Source organism: Hemiscyllium ocellatum, chromosome 3, assembly GCF_020745735.1.
Source record: "Hemiscyllium ocellatum isolate sHemOce1 chromosome 3, sHemOce1.pat.X.cur, whole genome shotgun sequence".
Classification (NCBI taxonomy): Eukaryota; Metazoa; Chordata; class Chondrichthyes; order Orectolobiformes; family Hemiscylliidae; genus Hemiscyllium; species Hemiscyllium ocellatum.
Window position 1 is genome coordinate 11,125,611 of NC_083403.1, and position 21,258 is coordinate 11,146,868.

The 21,258-nt window shown below is 44.0% G+C and overlaps 1 protein-coding gene across 2 annotated transcripts in view; it reads right to left on the reverse strand.

Moving 5' to 3' along the window:
* Nucleotides 1–21,258, reverse strand: part of aida (axin interactor, dorsalization associated) — a 91,338-nt gene that overhangs the window by 29,394 nt on the left and 40,686 nt on the right. For both annotated transcript variants that reach the window (XM_060848406.1, XM_060848396.1), the window contains exons 4-6: nt 4,867–4,921; nt 3,143–3,206; nt 1,216–1,319 (exon numbers count right to left, since the gene is read on the reverse strand). In XM_060848406.1, coding sequence (XP_060704389.1) covers nt 1,216–1,319; nt 3,143–3,206; nt 4,867–4,921 — 223 coding nt within the window. The remainder of the gene's footprint in view (nt 1–1,215; nt 1,320–3,142; nt 3,207–4,866; nt 4,922–21,258) is intronic.

Here is a 21,258-nt window from a genome sequence, read left to right on the forward strand (position 1 = left end):
CTCCTTCCTTATTTCTGTCTTTGTTGTCCTCTGTTTTTGTAGTCTTCCCAATCTTCCGATTTCCCAGTGCTCTTGGCCACTTTATAGGTTCTCTCTTTCGCTTTGATACATTTCCTGACTTCCGTTGTCAGCCATGGCTGTCTATCCTTGACCTTAAACCCTGCACACACGCTAACCTGCTGCTCATCTTTCTCCTCGACTCCATACTCCCTGTCGCTTGCCCTTTCCCCTGACTCATAAGTTTAAAGTACTAGTGACCACTCTATTTATCCTTTTCACTAGAATACTGGTGCCAGATCAGTTCAGGTGGAGACTGCCCCATAGGTACAGATGCCCTGGTTCCAAAACTGATGCCAGTGTCCCATGAAATGGAATCCCACCTGCCCACACCAATCTCTTAGCCACGTGTTTACTTCCCTAATTTTCGTATCCCTATGCCAATTAGCATGTGGATAAATCACTCATGGCACATATTATCAGAGAAAGGAGATTATGTTGGAGCTGTAGAGAACTTGGGTTATGCCCCAGCTGAAGTACTGTGCATTATCCTGGTCAGCACACCATAGGAAGGATGTGATTGCACCGGATGGGGTGCAGAGGAGATTCCCCAGGATGTTGCCTGGGATGGAGCATTTCACCAAGAAGAGAGGGTGGATAAGCTTTGAGCAGAGAAGAATCTGATAAGGGGAAGATGATTATAAGGGGCATGGGCAGGGTGAATAGAAAGCAACTCTTCAACTAAGGAGAACAGCTAACAACAAGGAAGCATAATTTTGAAGTGAAAGGCAAAAGGTGATTTGAGGAATAACCTGCTCACCCAGAGAGAGAGCAGTACATGTGTGTATGCGTGTTGGGGAGGTGTCCCAAATGCACTGTACTAATTGAAGTACAGTGAGGCAGGACATCACAACCTTTAAAGTGTACTTGAATGAGCAATTGAAATGTCATAACATTGAAGGCCTCGTATAGGAGTGTGGGTCTACTGCATGTGGGAGTACATGTTTGGTAGTACAGATTGATAGAATTGTACAGTGCAGAAGCAGCCTATCAATGAAATCTAATTTCATGTTTATACTTTTCATGCGACATTAACTTCAACATCAAGGTTAATGCATAGCAGTCTGACATATCCATTGCAGAATGCATTTTTTTAAAAATTAGCTACAAGCAAAATCATATCAGTTGGGTAGAGGGAGCATTATCAGTAAAACAAACCTGGGACTCTGGTGGTGAAAAGATCAGGTGATCCAACTCCAGCTCCAGCCTCATCTTCTTCCTCAAACTCCAAGTTCTCCTCTTCTCCAGGTGCCAGGATTTTCCTGCCACAATAAGAATAAGACACTAATGCTTTCCCCACTCGAGTAGCACCTCTACAATGCAAACCAGACTCAAGTACCACAATGTGTTAAAATCAAATGTAAAATGCAGGACTGAGTACACATTAAGTTTCTTCTTGCTATGCACATACCTTGGTCAAGGCTAAAAGTTAACTTCCATAGTAATTAATAAACTGTAGAACAACACTGATCATTCAACCTTTAAAACTCTCCCCACCTGACACCAAGTCATGCCTGTCAATGGGAGGCACTTGCTACACTTGATTGTTCTGTGATGTTCCATGTTTGAAATTGCTTCAAAGCCTTGGATTAATCCAGTAAACAACACAGACCAGAGGGTGCAAGGCTCAACTGAGCTAACTAATCTATTCTCATAGCAATAATATTGTAGTTGATTTCAATGCCTTCAATTAAAAAGGTGGTTTGGGAGGGGTGGGGGCATGGTGTGGTTGTAGTGGTGGTGATGAAATCAGCTAGATCTCAACTCATTGACAAACACCAAGTTAAAAAGTGCACAAGTGCACTTATATTGGCAAAAATATCTGGCTTAGCTTTGATGCTGCACAGTTTTCCAACGTTTACTGTGTGAACCCAGGTAGTATATCGTGGCTGCTTAGATAAAGTCCAAAAAGGCATTAAACAACTATGGAATCATATTCCACAAAGTCTCTGCCTTTGCTGAGGAAGACAGGAGAGAAAAAATATCTTCAATGCAGAAGCTAATTGTAGGTAACATGAATGAAAAATAAACTTTATTTAAATGATAGGCAATGCTGGAATCTTAGAGTCTTCAGTTTCATCAACAGTGCAGAGCTTCATGCTGTTAAGTAGCTACAATTTTAAAAAATGGATGATGTGAAGAAAAGATATTCTAAACTCCTTTGTGCAGGCTCAAGCCATCCAACTGGCAAGACCACCTAATTAGCAACTGTGAGAAGGCACAAGTCTCCAACATCCCTAACATTCTGACTATCCAACTGCTTAATGTATAACAGAATGCTGGAAAAACTCAAGTCTCATTGCATCTTCTTCACAAACAGAGGAGTAATACTGAATTGGAAACATTAACTGCTTTTCTGTCTCCATTGAAGCAGCCAGACCTGAATTTCTCCAGCATTCTGTTTGTTCCAGATTTCCAGCATATGTATTATTAATCTATTTGGTTAATGGAAGCAGAGTCTAGTTCAATTCTATCAATTTCTGCTGCTCATAGATCAGGACAGTAGGGGTGGAAATAAACAAAATCTCTTACTGCTTTTCCCCTTCCTCATATGAAGGCACAGAGGCAACATGTAAAACATACAATTCACCTACTCATACGTACAAACGATCCTGAACTCGACTCCTTTCTCACTCCATTTACCCAACCACTGGGAAGCTAAATAGAAGGCAATTTGGGGACATCAGCAAATGTTCAGCACTCTTTCTGATCTGGGGCTATTTGACTTCAAACAAACAAAAAATTGGGGACAGCAATTCAACAAAGTCAGTAGCCAAGTGCTTAGAGAAACCCAAGTTCCTTATACTGTACAATTACAATTCACTCTGGCATGAAACAACATTTAGCACAATCTCACTTGTTCATGTAAATAGTATGGAAATCAGCCAGCAGAGAAAATGTATTTAAAAATCAGACAAAAGTCAAGCTTGAGCCCTGTTGCATGAAGCAGCACAAACAATTCCTGATATTCTGTAGGAAAATTACATTCCCATAAAAAAAAGAACAGATGCAAATTATCAAGTTGGATTATTTATTTTTAAACAAAAAAATTTGAATGGAAAAGTGTCCAAATTAAATCATTTACCTTATAGGGACAGGTTGAACGTCAAAAGGAAAATCTTTGTTATAAGAAAGAATGTTCTTTATAACTGTAAAGAAAAAAGGAAAAAACAAACCAAAGTCTACTATTAAAAGCAGCATTGTAAAGAATTACAGGGATTTAATCCATACCACCCACAATCACAGGTAATAGTGATACAGGTATTTAATCTGCAGTTTCTGCAATCATATTTAAGTTGACAAAGGGATTTAATGCCCAACTCTCAAAGCGTGAAGGAGCTGATATAAAAAAGTAAATGCCAATGGTTCGACCTGTACAATACAACGTTTGTTGCCCAGTGTTTATTTCATTAACCTTGATAATCCCATGCGTTTGCACATACAACAGGCTCATCTTTAAGGATAGGGTTGATTAGGACTGCTGACATAATTTAATTTACTTCATGCATAAAAATATAAAGCATATTTTTTCACTGAACATGAGACGCATAAGACTGGGGACTTCACTCAGCAGTCAGTGGATTATTCGAAAACTAACTATAGGGCAGATGCCACAAACTTACTGACAGAAAATGAGTTTTTTGTTCCAGATGCTCAGGTTGGCATTTGGCGAAGCAGGCAATGCTGATTTGATAACTGGTTATAAGGTGATCTTATTGGCAATGAGGCATGATAAGGAAAAACCAAGAATATTAAAGTATTTCAAAATAATCAGATCTTTAGAGGAAATATAATCACTGTATTGTTTCAAATATATCGTTGGTATCAGGCTGGATTCAATAGTAGCACTCCTGTTTCGGAGAAGATCGAAAATCCAAATCTCACTCATTCAGTGAGAAGTTCCAATGCAGTACTGAGGGAGTGCTGCAATGTTAGATAAGACTTTAAACCAAGTCGAGTCTCTCTTCTCAGGTACTGTTAAAGATCCACTCGTGTTTTTTCCTAATTGGATGGAGTGAATCAGAGTCATGTCCAACCTTATGCTCATCTAGAATTTACTTACCCATATGTTCCAGTGGGATCACTGAATGTCAACCACTCCTCAGTTCTGAGCTGGTTACAGTTAAAATGTAGAGCTCATTATACAATTGCAGAGTGAGGAAATGTTACCAATTATACATTTCATTCTTGAAAGGTTACTGAAGGTTTTCCTGCACATTTATCCCAGCTGAATGGAATGGGAAAGATTCAGCTAGAACGCAATTTCAAGTTGAAACACACCCTCTGAATGAGGATATAAATTGAGAAAGGGCAACTTCAGGACCAAGGGACAGATTGGTCTCGACGAAGAGCAGGGATTAAATAAAAAGGGCAACTTAAAAAGTAAATTGATACTTAGAAAGGAAAACACAGTGTACAGGGTAGAGACCACTGACTTCTATGAAAGGAATAATGAGACAGACCTAGTGTTATTTATCTGTACTTACTCCTGTGAACCATCAAAGAAAAGTCTAAACTGTCACATTTGAGCCATTAATATAGAAAAATATCCCAAAATATTTTACAGCTATAATGAGAGTATCTCAAGCTCAACATCTATTGAAGAGAGCTGACTGAAAATCTCAATCTTGGCATATGGGAAGGAGATCCAGAGGGACGTACAGGAAGATTCCAGAATACCACCCTTTCTGTCATGACATAAATCTAAGTTAGCTACCGGTATCAGATATCCAGGCAGAGTCTGGTTCCAACTTCATTTCAGAACTACCACCTTTTTCCATGAATACAGGTGGCACAAGAAATACTTACTTGGTTCTAATGTCTTTAGATCTTCCAATTTGAATTCTTCTTGAGTCTGTGCCGTCTGCATAAATTTTAAAAATGCAAAAGGAAATAATGTCCATGAGGATTATAAAGCATTCATTCAATTTATACTAGAGAAAGTAAATAAGTAAATAAATGAGAAAAATTGCTTTGATATAAATGGCTTTCAGAATCTAAATATGAAAGCACTTTGTAAGTTTGATTATTTTGTAGTGACTCGAGTGGTAGACAATTTTACAGAGCAGGAATCCAACAAACTGGATAATCTGTATTCAGTCTGGTTATTCTAGGGTTAAATATTGGTCATGCACCAAGACAATTCCCTAGTTCTCTTCAAAGTAATGCCATGAAGCTTGTACATCACTTTGAAAGCACTGTCTGACCACAAGTTTATGTTTTGTTTGAAAGACACCACTTCCAAACACACAGGCCTCCTTCACGAGTGTACAAATGGAAAACATCAATAATTATTGATAACAAAAACCAAGGATTCTGATAATTCTGCAGCAAATTTACTCAAACCTGTTTAGCCAAATTTAGCTGATTTAGATCAGTCTTTCCTTTACTAAAATCTCAACATCAAGGTCATCTTTGCAAGACATGGATAACTCCTTTACTATCAGTAAAGGCATGAAGGGGAGAGTATGCATGTAGAGAAATATGCAAGATAGCACAAGAAAAATACATTTGAAGCAGACAGAAAATGCACATCCAATCTGCTCAAACCTAAACACTAAATATTAGCTGATTATAGTGGGAAATACTCAATTTGTCCATAAAAACAATAAGTGCACTTGAAATTACAACACTGAATACTGTCGCTTAGCACACTGACTCATTCAGAAGCTAAAACAACCCTGCAAACATCATTAGATAATGATTCACTGAAATCTTCCCCCTGCTCCGCTGATCTACCTATGCTCCTGAATGTACTGGTATCTTGCAGGTGATAGGATTCCATAGGTGTCACAGCCCTTCAGTACCTCACCAAAAGTATCATTGTTTAAACAGATGCTAGCCAGGAAATGATGACAGATGTACAAGTCTGAAAATTAGACATTTAAACAAAGGTACTTTCCAACAGATTAACGGATAGTGGTCAGGACCCAGTCATTTCCTCAACTTTTCTGTTCTAGGATGCTGAAAAAATTGTAAAGATCCCATAACACCCGATCTTTGCCTCTGAATTTTGAACACCGAAATCAGGTTCTCCCCTCAGCTCAAAGAGAACCCCAGAGACAAAGAACTGAACACAAGATCTTCCTGGTCCATAAAGCTGATGTACACTGAATCATAAAATAAAAGTCAAAATTTGCATTTATATACATTCCTGGGGGAAAAAAAAGTATTACTCACATGCATATACTGATCTATATGATCTAAATATGGAAATTGCAACCACAGAGAGTAACTAATATTTTTTGAAACAGTGGGACAAATTGTTGGATGAGGAAAAAAGCCAATGTAGATTAGGAGGCAGACCAGTGATCTGCACAGAATGGGAATTACCTATTGCTAGACTTGGGATGACGGGCAGTTCTATACTAATCCTGAGAAACTTGCGGTAGAATTTTTTTTTGGGAGGGTGAGGTGAGTGGTTTAAACATATCAGCCATGAATCTTACTCCTTGTTATCTAGTGATCTCTGTTAGACAGTATGTGGGAAGAGGATGACTGAGCTCAGTTTACTATATCTAGTCTTGTGTGTACAAAGATGGATTTATGATGTGACAAATCTATTTGCAGGACTGCACTTTTGCAGCAGTCAATACCTATTAAGCACTGCTTAACCCTACCATCTTTGACCATCTCCCCCAATATCCTCCAGAGGCTCAGTGTCAAATTTTCAAGAATTTCGTACTATTCACAGATGGTCATCAAGCATCTATCGAATCCCATTTTCCAGCTGTACTCTTGTAGGTTCTGGCATTTCAATTCTCATCTGAGTAAAACTTCAATTTTAAAAAAAATCACAACACTAGATTATAGTCCAACAGGTTTATTTGAAAGCACTAGCTTTTGGAGTGCCGCTCCTTCAACAGGTGGTTGGACAATCCTTGGACAACTACCTGAAGGAGCAGTGCTCCAAAAGCTGGTGCTTCCAAATAAACCTGTTAGACTACAATCTAGTGTTGTGAGATTTTTAACTTTGTCCACCCCAGTTCAACACCGGCACCTCCAAGTCATAACTTAAATGTTCTAAGAGTTCCCATTTCTACCACCCTTTCAGGCAATGAGTTCCAGATAACCACTAAACAAAAGATCAAAAAAAAACTACAGGTGCTGGAAATTGAAAGGAAAAGCAGAAATTGCTGGAGAAACTCAGGAGGTCTGGTAATATCGGAGGAGAGAAATACTTGGGTTCAGTAGCCCTTTACCAGATAGCTATTGTGCTCTGTAAAAGATTTTCCTCAAATCCTCTCTAAATTTCCTGTCCCTTGCTAAAATTTATCTTTCTGTTTATTTACCTCTCGAAGCTAAAATATTTCTTCTGAAATACCCGAGCTTTGCCTCTCAACTTTTGAACACCGAAATCAGGTTCTCCCCTCAGCTCAAAGATAACCTCAGCCTCTCTGTGGTGGCACGGTGGCTTAGCGGTTAGCACTGCTGCCTCAGTGCCAGGAACCTGTGATCGCTTCCAGCTTTGTATGGAGTTTGCAAATATGGAAAATAAAGAACGTGAAAGCACGGGAAGGAAGGGTGAAAGCACGGGAAGGTAGGGTGAAAGCACGGGAAGGTAGGGTGAAAGCACGGGAAGGTAGGGTGAAAGCACGGGAAGGTAGGGTGAAAGCACGGGAAGGTAGGGTGAAAGCACGGGAAGGTAGGGTGAAAGCACGGGAAGGTAGGGTGAAAGCACGGGAAGGTAGGGTGAAAGCACGGGAAGGTAGGGTGAAAGCACGGGAAGGTAGGGTGAAAGCACGGGAAGGTAGGGTGAAAGCACGGGAAGGTAGGGTGAAAGCACGGGAAGGAAGGGTGAAAGCACGGGAAGGTAGGGTGAAAGCACGGGAAGGTAGGGTGAAAGCACGGGAAGGTAGGGTGAAAGCACGGGAAGGTAGGGTGAAAGCACGGGAAGGTAGGGTGAAAGCACGGGAAGGTAGGGTGAAAGCACGGGAAGGAAGGGTGAAAGCACGGGAAGGAAGGGTGAAAGCACGGGAAGGTAGGGTGAAAGCACGGGAAGGAAGGGTGAAAGCACGGGAAGGAAGGGTGAAAGCACGGGAAGGTAGGGTGAAAGCACGGGAAGGTAGGGTGAAAGCACGGGAAGGTAGGGTGAAAGCACGGGAAGGTAGGGTGAAAGCACGGGAAGGTAGGGTGAAAGCACGGGAAGGTAGGGTGAAAGCACGGGAAGGTAGGGTGAAAGCACGAAGACCACTGGCAATCTGTGGTCTGTGGAATGCAAGATAGAATAGCCATAGTGGAATGCTCTTACACCAATTAGCAGAGTAAGGTTAAGGCTGAAAGGTCACTATGGTGAGATGAGATAACACAAGTAATAAAGCAAGTTTCTTTGTTAAATGTTATTATGACAGGATTGGGACAATAAATATTTGTGACAGGACATTAAAATATCTAATTAATAGTTAGTAGAGTCTGCTTGAGACAGGAGACTATTGGAATAGATGGAAGAGCTAAATATCTATCATGACAGGTTAGTCTGGAATTGAAGATCATTGTAGCAGAGTTAGCAATAAATATCTAACTGTGACATTAGAATAACATTAAGTAGAATGTACAACTAAAGAGATAGTGGGAACTAACATCACTGGTTTATTGTGTAGCTGGAGTGAGGTATTTTGATTAACATAGTTGAACATGCTAACAGACACAAGATATAAAAATCCATGGACCCGGAGGTTTGTGGGCATTCAAGAATCTGCTTTCTCAGGTGTCACGGTTTTCTGTTTGCAAATAAAAGACCTTTCTCTATATTTTCTCCACAACACAAGTACTCCTCATAGCTAATATTGCCCCACTGTTAAAAAAGGCTAATAGGGACAATCCAAGAAATTACAGAGGTGTGAGTATCACATCAGTTGCAAGGAAATTATTGGAAAAGATTCTCAAGGACAATATCTAAGCACTTACAAGCAAATGAACTTATCTGCGATAAACAGTATGGTTTTGTGCAGGGGAGATCATGCCTCACTAACTTTAGTTTTTTTTTGAGGTGATGAAGATGCCTGATGAGGGAAAAGCAGTTGATTCTGTCTACGTGGACTTCAAGAAAGCCTTTGACAAGGTTCGTCATGGCTGACTGGTACAAAAGGTGAAGTCACATGGTATCAGGGGTGAGCTGGTAAGATGGATACATTATTGGCTCAGTCATTGGAGACAGAGGATAGCAGTGGAAGGATACTTTTCAGAATGGAGGGTTGTGACTACTGGGTGTCCACAGGGAGCAATGCTGGGACCTTTGCTGTTTGTGATCTGCATAAATGATTTGCACGGACTCCGAACTACATTCCAACACGGACTCCGAACTACATTCCAATCTCTTCCTCCCTCTACAAGGATTTCAGTGAGTCCCTCTCTCACTGCACCCCCCAGGTCATCTCCTCTGCACAGAAGCTCTTCAGCCACGTTCTCAAACAGACCCGTTACCACAGCCACATCTCCTTCCTCAGCACCTGCCTAAGGAACCGACTGATCCCACACGGACTCCGAACTACATTCCAACCAACAAAATTTGGACCCGCCCCCACGTCGAGCAACGTCACCACGTCTAACTCCGCCCCTACTTCGATCTCTGTCCCCGCCCCTAACCCCGCCCCCAGCTCCAGCTCCAGCTCCAGTCCCACACCAGGTCCTAGCTCCCAGCCCTGCCGGATTTTCACCATCCCTCCAGATCTCCCCCTCTCTGAGGATGAGAGATCAGTCCTCAGCAGGGGCCTCACCTTCGTTCCCCTACGCCCTCGGATTAATGAGTTCAACACGCGGCGAGATATTGAACAATTCTTCCGCCGCCTTCGCCTCCGTGCCTACTTTCACAACCAAGACTCCCGCCCACCCTCTGACGACCCCTTCTCCCGCCTCCAACACACCCCATCCACCTGGACACCCCGTGCTGGCCTCCTACCCGCCCTCGACCTCTTTATAGCCAACTGCCGCCGTGACATCAACCGACTCAACCTGTCCACCCCTCTCACCCACTCCAACCTCTCACCCTCAGAACGTGCAGCCCTCCACTCCCTCCGCTCCAATCCCAACCTCACCATCAAACCCGCAGACAAGGGAGGCGCGGTGGTAGTTTGGCGCACTGACCTGTACACCGCTGAAGCCAAACGCCAGCTCGCGGACGCCTCCTCTTATCGCCCCCTTGACCACGACCCCACCTCCCACCACCAAACCATCATCTCCCAGACCATCCAGGACCTCATCACCTCAGGGGATCTCCCATCCACCGCCTCCAACCTCATAGTCCCACAACCCCGCACCGCCCGTTTCTACCTCCTGCCCAAAATCCACAAACCTGCCTGCCCCGGCCGACCCATTGTCTCAGCCTGCTCCTGCCCCACCGAACTCATCTCCCAATACCTCGACACGGTCCTGTCCCCTTTAGTCCAAGAACTCCCCACCTACGTTCGGGACACCACCCACGCCCTCCACCTCCTCCAGGATTTTCGCTTCCCCGGTCCCCAACGCCTTATTTTCACTATGGACATCCAGTCCCGGTACACCTCCATCCCCCATCACGAAGGACTCAAAGCCCTCCGCTTCTTCCTTTCCCGCCGCACTAACCAGTACCCTTCCACTGACACCCTCCTTCGACTGACTGAACTGGTCCTCACCCTGAATAACTTCTCTTTTCAATCCTCCCACTTCCTCCAAACTAAAGGAGTTGCCATGGGCACCCGCATGGGCCCCAGCTATGCCTGCCTCTTCGTAGGATATGTGGAACAGTCCATCTTCCGCAACTACACTGGCACCACCCCCCACCTTTTCCTCCGCTACATCGATGACTGTATCGGCGCTGCCTCGTGCTCCCACGAGGAGGTTGAACAGTTCATCAACTTTACTAACACCTTCCATCCCGACCTGAAATTCACCTGGACTGTCTCAGACTCCTCCCTCCCCTTCCTAGACCTTTCCATTTCTATCTCGGGCGACCGACTCAACACAGACATCTATTATAAACCGACTGACTCCCACAGCTACCTGGACTACACCTCCTCCCACCCTGCCCCCTGTAAAAACGCCATCCCATATTCCCAATTCCTTCGTCTCCGCCGCATCTGCTCCCAGGAGGACCAATTCCAACACCGCACAACCCAGATGGCCTCCTTCTTCAAGGACCGCAGATTCCCCCCAGACGTGATCGACGATGCCCTCCACCGCATCTCCTCCACTTCCCGCTCCTCCGCCCTTGAGCCCCGCTCCTCCAACCGCCACCAAGACAGAACCCCACTGGTTCTCACCTACCACCCCACCAACCTGCGCATACAACGTATTATCCGCCGCCATTTCCGCCACCTCCAAACGGACCCCACCACCAAGGATATATTTCCCTCCCCTCCCCTATCAGCGTTCCGCAAGGACCACTCCCTTCGTGACTCCCTTGTCAGATCCACACCCCCCACCAACCCAACCTCCACCCCCGGCACCTTCCCCTGCAACCGCAGGAAATGTAAAACTTGCGCCCACACCTCCACACTCACTTCCCTCCAAGGCCCCAAGGGATCCTTCCATATCCGCCACAAGTTCACCTGTACCTCCACACACATCATCTATTGCATCCGCTGCACCCGATGTGGCCTCCTCTATATTGGTGAGACAGGCCGCTTACTTGCGGAACGCTTCAGAGAACACCTCTGGGCCGCCCGAACCAACCAACCCAATCACCCCGTGGCTCAACACTTTAACTCCCCCTCCCACTCCACCGAGGACATGCAGGTCCTTGGACTCCTCCACCGGCAGAACACAACTACACGACGGCTGGAGGAGGAGCGCCTCATCTTCCGCCTGGGAACCCTCCAACCACAAGGTATGAATTCAGATTTCTCCAGCTTCCTCATTTCCCCTCCCCCCACCTTGTCTCAGTCGGTTCCCTCAACTCAGCACCGCCCTCCTAACCTGCAATCCTCTTCCTGACCTCTCCGCCCCCACCCCACACCGGCCTATCACCCTCACCTTGACCTCCTTCCACCTATCCCACCTCCATCGCCCCTCCCCCTAGTCCCTCCTCCCTACCTTTTATCTCAGCCTGCTTGGCTCTCTCTCTCTTATTCCTGATGAAGGGCTTATGCTCGAAACGTCGAATTCTCTATTCCTGAGATGCTGCCTAACCTGCTGTGCTTTGACCAGCAACACATTTGCAGCAGTAAATGATTTGGAGGAAAACATAGTTGGTTTAATTAGTAAGCTTGTGGATGATACAAAGATTGGTGGAGTTGTGGACAGTGAGGAGGAGTGCCAGAAGATACAACAGCGTATACATCAGTTGGAGGCATGGGCAGGAAAATGGCAGGAGGAGTTTAAATCAGGACCAATGTGAGGTAACGCATTTTGAAAAGTTAAGTACAGATGGAAATTATACAGTCCTGATGAAGGGTTGTGCCCGAAACGTCGACTCTTGATCCTCAGATACTGCCTGACCTGTGTATTTTCTAGCACCACAATTTATCAACTCTGATCTCTAGCATCTGCAGTCCTTACTATCCCCTGGAAATTGCATGGCTGGCAGAACCCTTAGGAATATTGTTAAGTAGAGAGACGGGTATGCGGGTCCACAGATCATTGAAGCGGGCAGCGCAGTTAAGGTAACATAGTAAAAAAGGGATTGCCTTCATTGGAAGGGGCTTTGAGTATAAAGCTAGATAAGGTATGCTAGCGCTTTAGAGAACATTTGAGTCAGAGAGATGTACAGTACATCTCTTCGGTCCAAGTCGTCCATTATGACCAGATATCCTAACTTAATCTAGTCCCATTTGCCATAATTTGTCCTGTATTTCTCTAAACCCTTCTTATTCATAAACCCATCCATATGCCTTTTGAATACTGCAATGCTACCAGTCTCCACCATCTCCTCTGGCAGCTCATTCCATACACGTACCACTGTCTGCACAAAAACGTGGCCCCTGAAGTCCCTTTTATATCTTTCTCCTCTCACCCTAAAGCATGGCCAATTTACCTAACCTGCACATCTTTGAACCGTGGGAGGAAACCAGAGCACCTGGAGGAAACCCACGCAGACACAGGAAGGACGTGCAACCTCCACACAGACAGTTGCCCCAGGTTGGAATCTAACCTGGGTCCCTGGTGCTGTGAGGCAGTAGTGCTAACCACTGAGCCACCAGACCTTGTCTGCAATTTCACACCATTCATGGTTAGCCAAAACAAGTCCCAATTAGCAGCCATTCTTTCTCCTAGGCTGATCATTATGCATGGGGAGAAAGTGAAGATTGCAGATGCTGGAGATCAGAGTTGAGTGTGGGGTGCTGGAAAAGCACAGCAGGTCAGACAGCAAAGGAGCAGCCCTTTTCCTGATGAAGGGCTTATGCCTGAAACGTTGATTCTCCTGCTCCTCTGATGCTGACTGACCTGCTGTGCTGATTATACAGGCCTTTGTCCAACTGATCTTCTCTTTCTCTGGGTGATTTTTCCAGCAATTGTTTGCTCCTTAGTCCCTCTCTCCACCTCATCTTCTGAATAAATAAACTTTTTCTTAGCTATCTACCTGATGATAAGCTTATGCTTGAAACATAGACTCTCCTGCTCCTTGGATGCTGCCTGACCAACTGTGCTTTTCCGGTGCCACACGTTTTGACCGATCTTTAGCATCTGCAGTCCTCACTTACTCCTGCATACCATCGGGTTTTAGACACATTCGTTTCTCTGGTAAATTTCTCTAGTAATCGTTATTATATTGATTTCATCTCTCCCTTTTGCCCCTTGATAACTGAGCATTTTTGGAATGCTATTACTGTCTTCCACTTAAAGACTGGTGCAGAATATTTATTCGACCTCTTTGCGTTTTCTGGTTCCCCATTACCACTACCTCAGCCTTGGCTTGCTTTAGTCTCTTATTAGAGATTTAAAGCAGAATTTACTGTCAGTCTTTGATATGGCTTGCAAGCTTACTCTCTTTCTTTGTGATCTTTTGTTTCCAGCAACAGTGAAGGAGAAATATTTCCAAGTCAGGATGGTGAGTGGTTTGGATGAGAACTTGCAGCTGGTGGTGTTCCCATGTGCCTGTTGTTCTTTACCTTGCAGAAGGATGTGATAGTGGGTTCCACCTCCACTTGCCCACTTCCTAACCCACAACTTAATCCTGGGACATTCTATACTGGTCTCTCTCAAACGACGGCTAGAAAAATTTTCTGAAACTAGGATTAGTAACCAGCCTCAGGATTGTTCTTGTAACCACAATACTTATATGGATGGCCCAGTTCAGTTTCTGGTCAATGATAACTCCCAGGATGTTGACACTGGGATATTCAACATCAGTCATGACATTAAGCATGAAGGGGCGATGGTCAGGCTCTCCCTTGTTGGGAATGGTCACTGCCTATGATATATAGGGCAAGAGAGTTACTTGCCAGTTATCAGCCCAGGCCTGGTCATGGAAAGAGAATTTAACTAATTTCCCCAGTCAGAGTTCTTCACTGCCCAGTACTTGTGTGGCACAAATAATACCTGCTATTTCTCAGCCCAGGTCAGAATATTAGCCAGCTCCTGCAGCAAATGGGCGCTGGTTGCTTTGGAATCTGAAAAGTAAAATGAAATATTGACCAGTCATACTATGCCCACTGATGGAGCAGCTAATGATGATTGGGCCAAAGAGATACCCTGAGGAGCTCTTGGAAATGTCTTGAAGCATACTGGCTTTGAACAACAGCCATCTTTCTTTGTGCTAGACAGGAGTCCAGTCAGTGAAGGCACTCCATCATGGACTTCAGTTTTACTGGGTTTCTTGATCTCACACTCATTCAAATACTGTGTTAATGTCTAGACACGAGCTGAAAATGTGTTGCTGGAAAAGCGCAGCAGGTCAGGCAGCATCCAAGGAACAGGAGATTCGACGTTTCGGGCATAAGCCCTTCTTCAGGAAGGGCTTATGCCCGAAACGTCGAATCTCCTGTTCTTTGGATGCTGCCTGACCTGCTGCGCTTTTCCAGCAAAACATTTTCAGCTCTGATCTCCAGCATGTGCAGACCTCACTTTCTCCTCAATGTCTAGACACTCTTACTTCACTTGATTTGGTGATGCCGGTGTTGGACGGGGGTGTACATAGTAAAAAAAAAACGCAACACCAGGTTATAGACCAACAATTTAATTGGAAGCACTAGTTTTCGGAGCACCGCTCCTTCATCGGGTGGTTGTGGAGGACACAAGTGTAAGACACAGAATTTATAGCAAATGTTTAGTGTGATGTAACTGAAATTATACATCGAATCCTTTTGGGATCTTTCCTGCATTTCTGTAGAAACTGGACGTCTGTGTCGATGTGTGCGATCTTCTTGGAGATCCTTTCCACTTTAAGCCAGCAGTTAATGGTGTCAATAGTAGCCATTAGTTGGAGATACCGGTGTTGGACTGGGGTGTACAAAGTTAAAAATCACAACACCAGTTTCACTTGAAGAATGCAGGTGTTTTCAGCATGTTTAGAATAAAGCTGCAATGAGTTCTGGAGCCAAGTGATTCAGATTGAACATCAGTAACCAGAATAAGTGATCACCCGTTTAAGACAGAGATGGGTAGCAAATCCATGGAATTCTTTACCACAGAGGGCTGAGGCTGTGTCATTAAATATATTCAAGGCTGAGATTGACAGAGTAATAATCACTAAGGGAATGGAAGATTATGGAATGGGGAAGGACAGTGGAGTTCAGGATCATCAGATCAGCCTTATTCTCACTGAATGATAGAGCAGCCAACTTCTGCTTACAACGTTATAGTACAACAGTAGCTATGTACTGTGTCATTACACAGGGCCCTTTCTTCATAGCTGTACAAACTAATTTGTACACTGCATCTGTTTCAACAAAATAAGTGACAGCCATTCACTGGATCATTCCTCAAGACTATGTCTTTACAAACAGTCAAGATGGCAGCGGAGTAGGTCGCTCCTGTCAGACTTCCTCTCCTCCACCTGTTTGTTAGGTACTTTGTTCTTGAGACTCTTACACCCTTGATGCAACTGCAACACGCCAACTTGTGTGCACAACCAAAAGTTATTAAGCAAGTACAGGCTGTGGAGGAACCCTTAACACTCTTCGCAATGCTCGCAAAGTCGTGTCAAGGGATCTGTCTGAACAAAGGGGCAGTTCTTCCTTTATTCAAAACCTTTACATTACAGTCAATAACGCCCACAAGACAAACCTCAGCCGTTCCCCCACAGTCACATGCCACAAAGTAGTAATCGCATCATTTCCAGAAACAATATAACACAAATCATTCCTTAAATGGTCAAATCTGTTGTGACTTTTTTTTTAAACTGCAGGGAGTAGTCAGAATTTTGATTGTAATGTTCTTATTGATTTATGAATAGGGAACAATAACGTAATTCTTTTACTCTGAATAACTCGGAAATGGTCGTGCAAATGGCTCTGAATAGCAATGGATGGGAATGTAAATTCCTTACATTCTACCTGTAAGGCAGAGACATTCCACACTAGCCTTGGGACATCCAATTTCCTGTAGGTTAGCAGAGGAAATTAATCCTTGAATATCTCATATTCTCTTTTACCTCTTTTGTCCCCCTTCTTTTTCTCTCCTCTCAGTGCTAGAGATGAATATTGTTGCAGTGCAGGCACTGGCAGCAAGTTGGCCACTGGAGCAGCACGCAGGTATCAAGTCCCTGGTGAAAATTGGCACAGGGGAGGCAGCTCTGGCACTTACCTTGGAACAGCTGAGTGCCAGTATGGAGCAGTCTGAAGCCTGGAGCAGAGCAGGGACAGCTGTTGGACTGAGGTCTGATGTGGGTGGTCAGACCATGTGCAGAGGCCCTACACTGAGCTGCTACACTAATGCCTATTTGAAATTTCCTACCTTACTATAATGTCAACCCTTTAATGTCTTCCTGTTTTTAAATCTTATTTTTCAACTCTAAAGTGATGCAACTACTTTTATTCCCCTGCTGTATCCAAGATTTGTATCTAGGTACTTGTGCCTAGGATGTCGCCATAAAGTAGCAGACATTGAACAAGCTTTTCACTGTACTCTTACAATGGGCACAAGTGACAATAAGAGGATATTGTATAGTAGAAGAGTAGATTTGCCCGGTTTAAAATTTTGTTTGATCAGACACCGTTTAACCACCGCTGCTCATTTAACACTGTTACTGTCACTGAATCCCTTACGATCAATGTCCTGGGGGGAGGGTGGGGTTATCATTCACCAGAAATTCAACTGGACTCACCATATAAATAGAGTGACGACAAGAGCAGGGCAAAGGCAACTAACTCACCTCCTGACTCCCTAAAGCCTGACCACAACTTAGAAGGTACAAGTCATGAGTGTGATGGAATATTTCCCACTTGCCTGGATGGGTACAGCTCCAAACGAAGCTTGTCACTACCCCCTTGGCTAACAAGCCTCATTGCTGTTGAAGGGCTTATGCCCGAAACATCGACTCTCCTGCTCCTCGGATGCTGCCTGACCTGCTGTGCTTTTCTCGCATCACACACTCGACTATGACCTCCAGCATCTGCAGTCCTCACTTTCTCCATCAGATTTATGGGAACACAGTTACCTGTAAATTCCCTTCCAAGCCACTCACTATCCTGGTGGGGAAATATACTGTCACTGGGTGAAGATTCTGGAATTCCTGCCCCAAGGGCATTATGGATCAACCTACAGCACATCGACCGCAGGAGCTCAAGGCAGCAGCTTGGCACCTGACCTTCTCAACTACAACTTGGGATGGACAATAAAAGCTGGCCAGCTAGCAACACCCATATCCCATGAGTGAATGAAGAGTGAAGCATTGGCCGAGTCGCATAATTGTTAAACTATTAATCTAGACATCCAGGCAAATGTTCTGGGATGTTGGTTCAAATCCCACCAGGCCACAATGAATTAAATAAAAATAGTCTAGAATTCAAAGTCTAATGGTGATCATGAGCCATTGTCAATTGATGGAAAAACCCAACTGGTTCACTCAGGTCCTTTAGGGAAGGAAACTGCCATAGTTACCTGGTCTGGTTGACACGTGACTGCAGACCCACAGCAAAGTGGTTGACTCCAATTAGATGGACAACAAATGCTGGCCTAGCCGGCAATGCTAACATCCCATAAATGAATTAAATTTTTAAAAGAATATCAGAGTGTACAAACTAACCAGCACACTCCTTCCACAATATTAATGCTGTTTTCCATTCATTTTGCTTTTTCTTGCAAATTATCCTGATAAGTACAAGATTAAAAAACAATACTGACATGTCTCAGGATTACTATCTATTCGCTTATTTAACAGCAGTCACCCATACCACATGGACTGCAACAATTCAAGAGAGTAGGAATTATGAATGGGCAATGAATGCTGACTTCATCAGAGATACTAGGAGAAAGTGAGGACTGCAGATGCTGGAGATCTGAGCTGAAAATGTGTTGCTGGAAAAGCGCAACAGGTCAGGCAGCATCCAAGGAGCAATGATTCCTAAAGAAGGGCTCATGCCCAAAACGTCAACTCTCCTGCTCCTTGGATGCTACCCGACCTGCTGTGCTTTTCCAGCAACACATTTTCAGTTCAGAGATACTGAAAGCTCAAGCAAACAGAAAATATAGAAAACATATTTGCGAAAGGCATCACCAGCTCAACTAAAATCCACACCACCTTTTACAAGCACTGACTGAATAATCATGTTCAATATTGAGGTTCCCTAAAAACTGAATTTTCCTCATGTTTACTGCCTAGCCTGAGATTTCATTTCTCAGCTATCGCAGCAGTACTTGACTTTCCAAAATTCTACTGTATGAAAACAAAGGGTTAAAAAATGGTCATGACACCCATTGAACTAACAAACAATACAGCTGGTGCCAAATGCTCCCTCCTACCAATGTGCTGTATTTGAAAATACATAGTATTTGTTTGTATGAAGAACAGCAAACTAACACAGATGAAGGCAGCCTAGGGGACAATGATCATTCAACATGAGGAGTGATATTCCATCGCCACTGGCCAGAGGGTTCATACAATTGATTGACACTGTAAAAGCTACCTGCCCCTAGAAATATGATAGAACAGTAATTACAGACTCAGAGAGAAGGGTTCTCAGGACAGGAAGCACCAGAGGAAGCCCACAAGGGCTAGGTCAATTCCATGCTGAGATAACTGCGTGGAGCCAAGTGTTATGAATGTGGCGAAGTGTACTGTACCTTTAAGAGAGTTGAAGGACTTAGCAAATTGTCATCTGTTTTTTTGCCATGCCACGAGCTAGTGAGGTGTGGAAGAGGGAGAGGAGAGGGAGGAGTTGAACATGTGGATGGTGCAGGAGGGTGGATTTTGGATTCCTGGATAATTGGGGCTCTTTCTGGGGAAGGTGGGACCTCTCCAAACAGGACAGTCTTCACCTCAAACAGAGGAGTATCAATATCCTTGGAAGGAAATTTGCTAATGCTCTTCAGGTGGGTTTAAACTAATTCAGCAGGGGGATAGGAACCGAAATTCTAGTTCAAGTATACAAGAGGTTGAGTGTAGAGAGGTCAGAAATAAGGTTTCAAGGTCGCAAGGCACCGGCAAGCAAGAGTTTGGTTTGAAGTGTGTCGACATCAGCGTCAGGAGCATTCGGAATACGATAGGCGAACTTGCAGCACGGGTTGGTATCTGGGATTTCAATGTTGTGGCCATTTCAGAGACATGGGTAGACCAGGGACAGAAGTGGTTGTTGTAGGCTCTGGGATTTAAATGTTTCAGTAAGAAAATGGGTAAAGGAGGGGGTGTGGCACTGTTAATCAAGGACAGTATTACCGTAGCTGAAAGGACATTTGAGGACTCATCTACTGAGGTAGGATGGACTGAAGTTAGAAACAGGAAAGGAGAGGCCATTCTGTTGGGAGTTTGCTGGAGATGTAGAGGATAGGAGAGCAAAAATGATCCATGACAGGAGCGAGAGTGACAGGGTAGTTGTTACGGGTGACTTTAATTTTAGAAAATTATTGACTGGGAGTACTATAGTTCAAGTACTTTAGATGGATCTGTTTTTGCCCGAAGTGTGCAGGAGGATTTCCTGACAGTATGTAGACAGGCCAACATTGGATTTGTTACTGGGTAATGACACAGCCAAGCATTAGATTTGGAGGTAGGTGAGCACTTTGGCTCGTGAGCACAATTCCATTATGCTTACTTTGGTGATGGAAAGGTATAGGTATATATCACATGAGATAAGTTATAGCTGGGGGGAAAAGGCAAGATTTAAGATGCACAGGACAGAGAAGGAAACTGCAGGGAATGGGCACAATTTAAATGTGGAACAGCTACTGCGTGTCCTTGATAACAATGTACCTGTCAGGCAGGGAGGAAGTTGTTGAGTGTGGGTGCCGTGGTTTTCTAAGGAAACTGAATCTTTTGTCAAGAGGAAGGCGGCGGCTTATGTTAGGAGGAGATGTGATGGGTCAGTTAGGGCACTTCAGAGTTACAGGTTAGCCAGGAAAGACTGAAAAAGAGATCTAAGAGGAGCCAGGAGGGGACGTGAGAAGTTGTTGGTGGATAGGATCAAGGAAAACCCTCAGGATTTCTTCAGGTATATCAGGAATAAAAGAATGATTAGAGTAAGATTAGGGCCAATCAAGGATAGCAGTGGGAAGTTGTGCATGGAGTCAGAGGAGACAGGAGAAGCGCTAAATGAATACTTTTTGTCAGTATTCACACTGGAAAAAGACAGTGTTGTCAAGGAGAATACTGAGACACAGGCTACAAGACTAGAAGGGATCGAGGTTAATAAGGTGGTGTTAGCAATTCTGGAAAGTGAAAGTAGATAAATAACCTGGACTGGATGGGATTTATCCTAGGATTCTCTGGGAAACCAGGGAGGAAATTGCAGTGCCTTTGGCTTTGATCTTTATGTCATCAGTGTTTACAGGAATAGTGCCAGAAGGCCGGAGGATAGCAGATGTTATCCCCTTGTTCAAAAAAGGGGAGTAGAGACAACCCTCAATTATAGATCAGTGAAACCTACATCCATCGTAAGTAAAGTGTTTGAAAGCATTATAAGAGGTAAGATTTATAATCATTTTGAAAGGAATAAGTTGATTAGGGATAGTCAACATGGTTTTGTGAAGAGTAGGTCATGCTTCACAAACCTGATTAAGTCCTTTAAGAAGGTGACCAAATAGGTGGGGGAGGGTAAAGTGGTTGACGTGGTATATATGGATTTCAGTAAAGCATTTGATAAGGTTCCCCACACTAGGCTATTGCACAAAATATAGAGGCATGGGATGGAG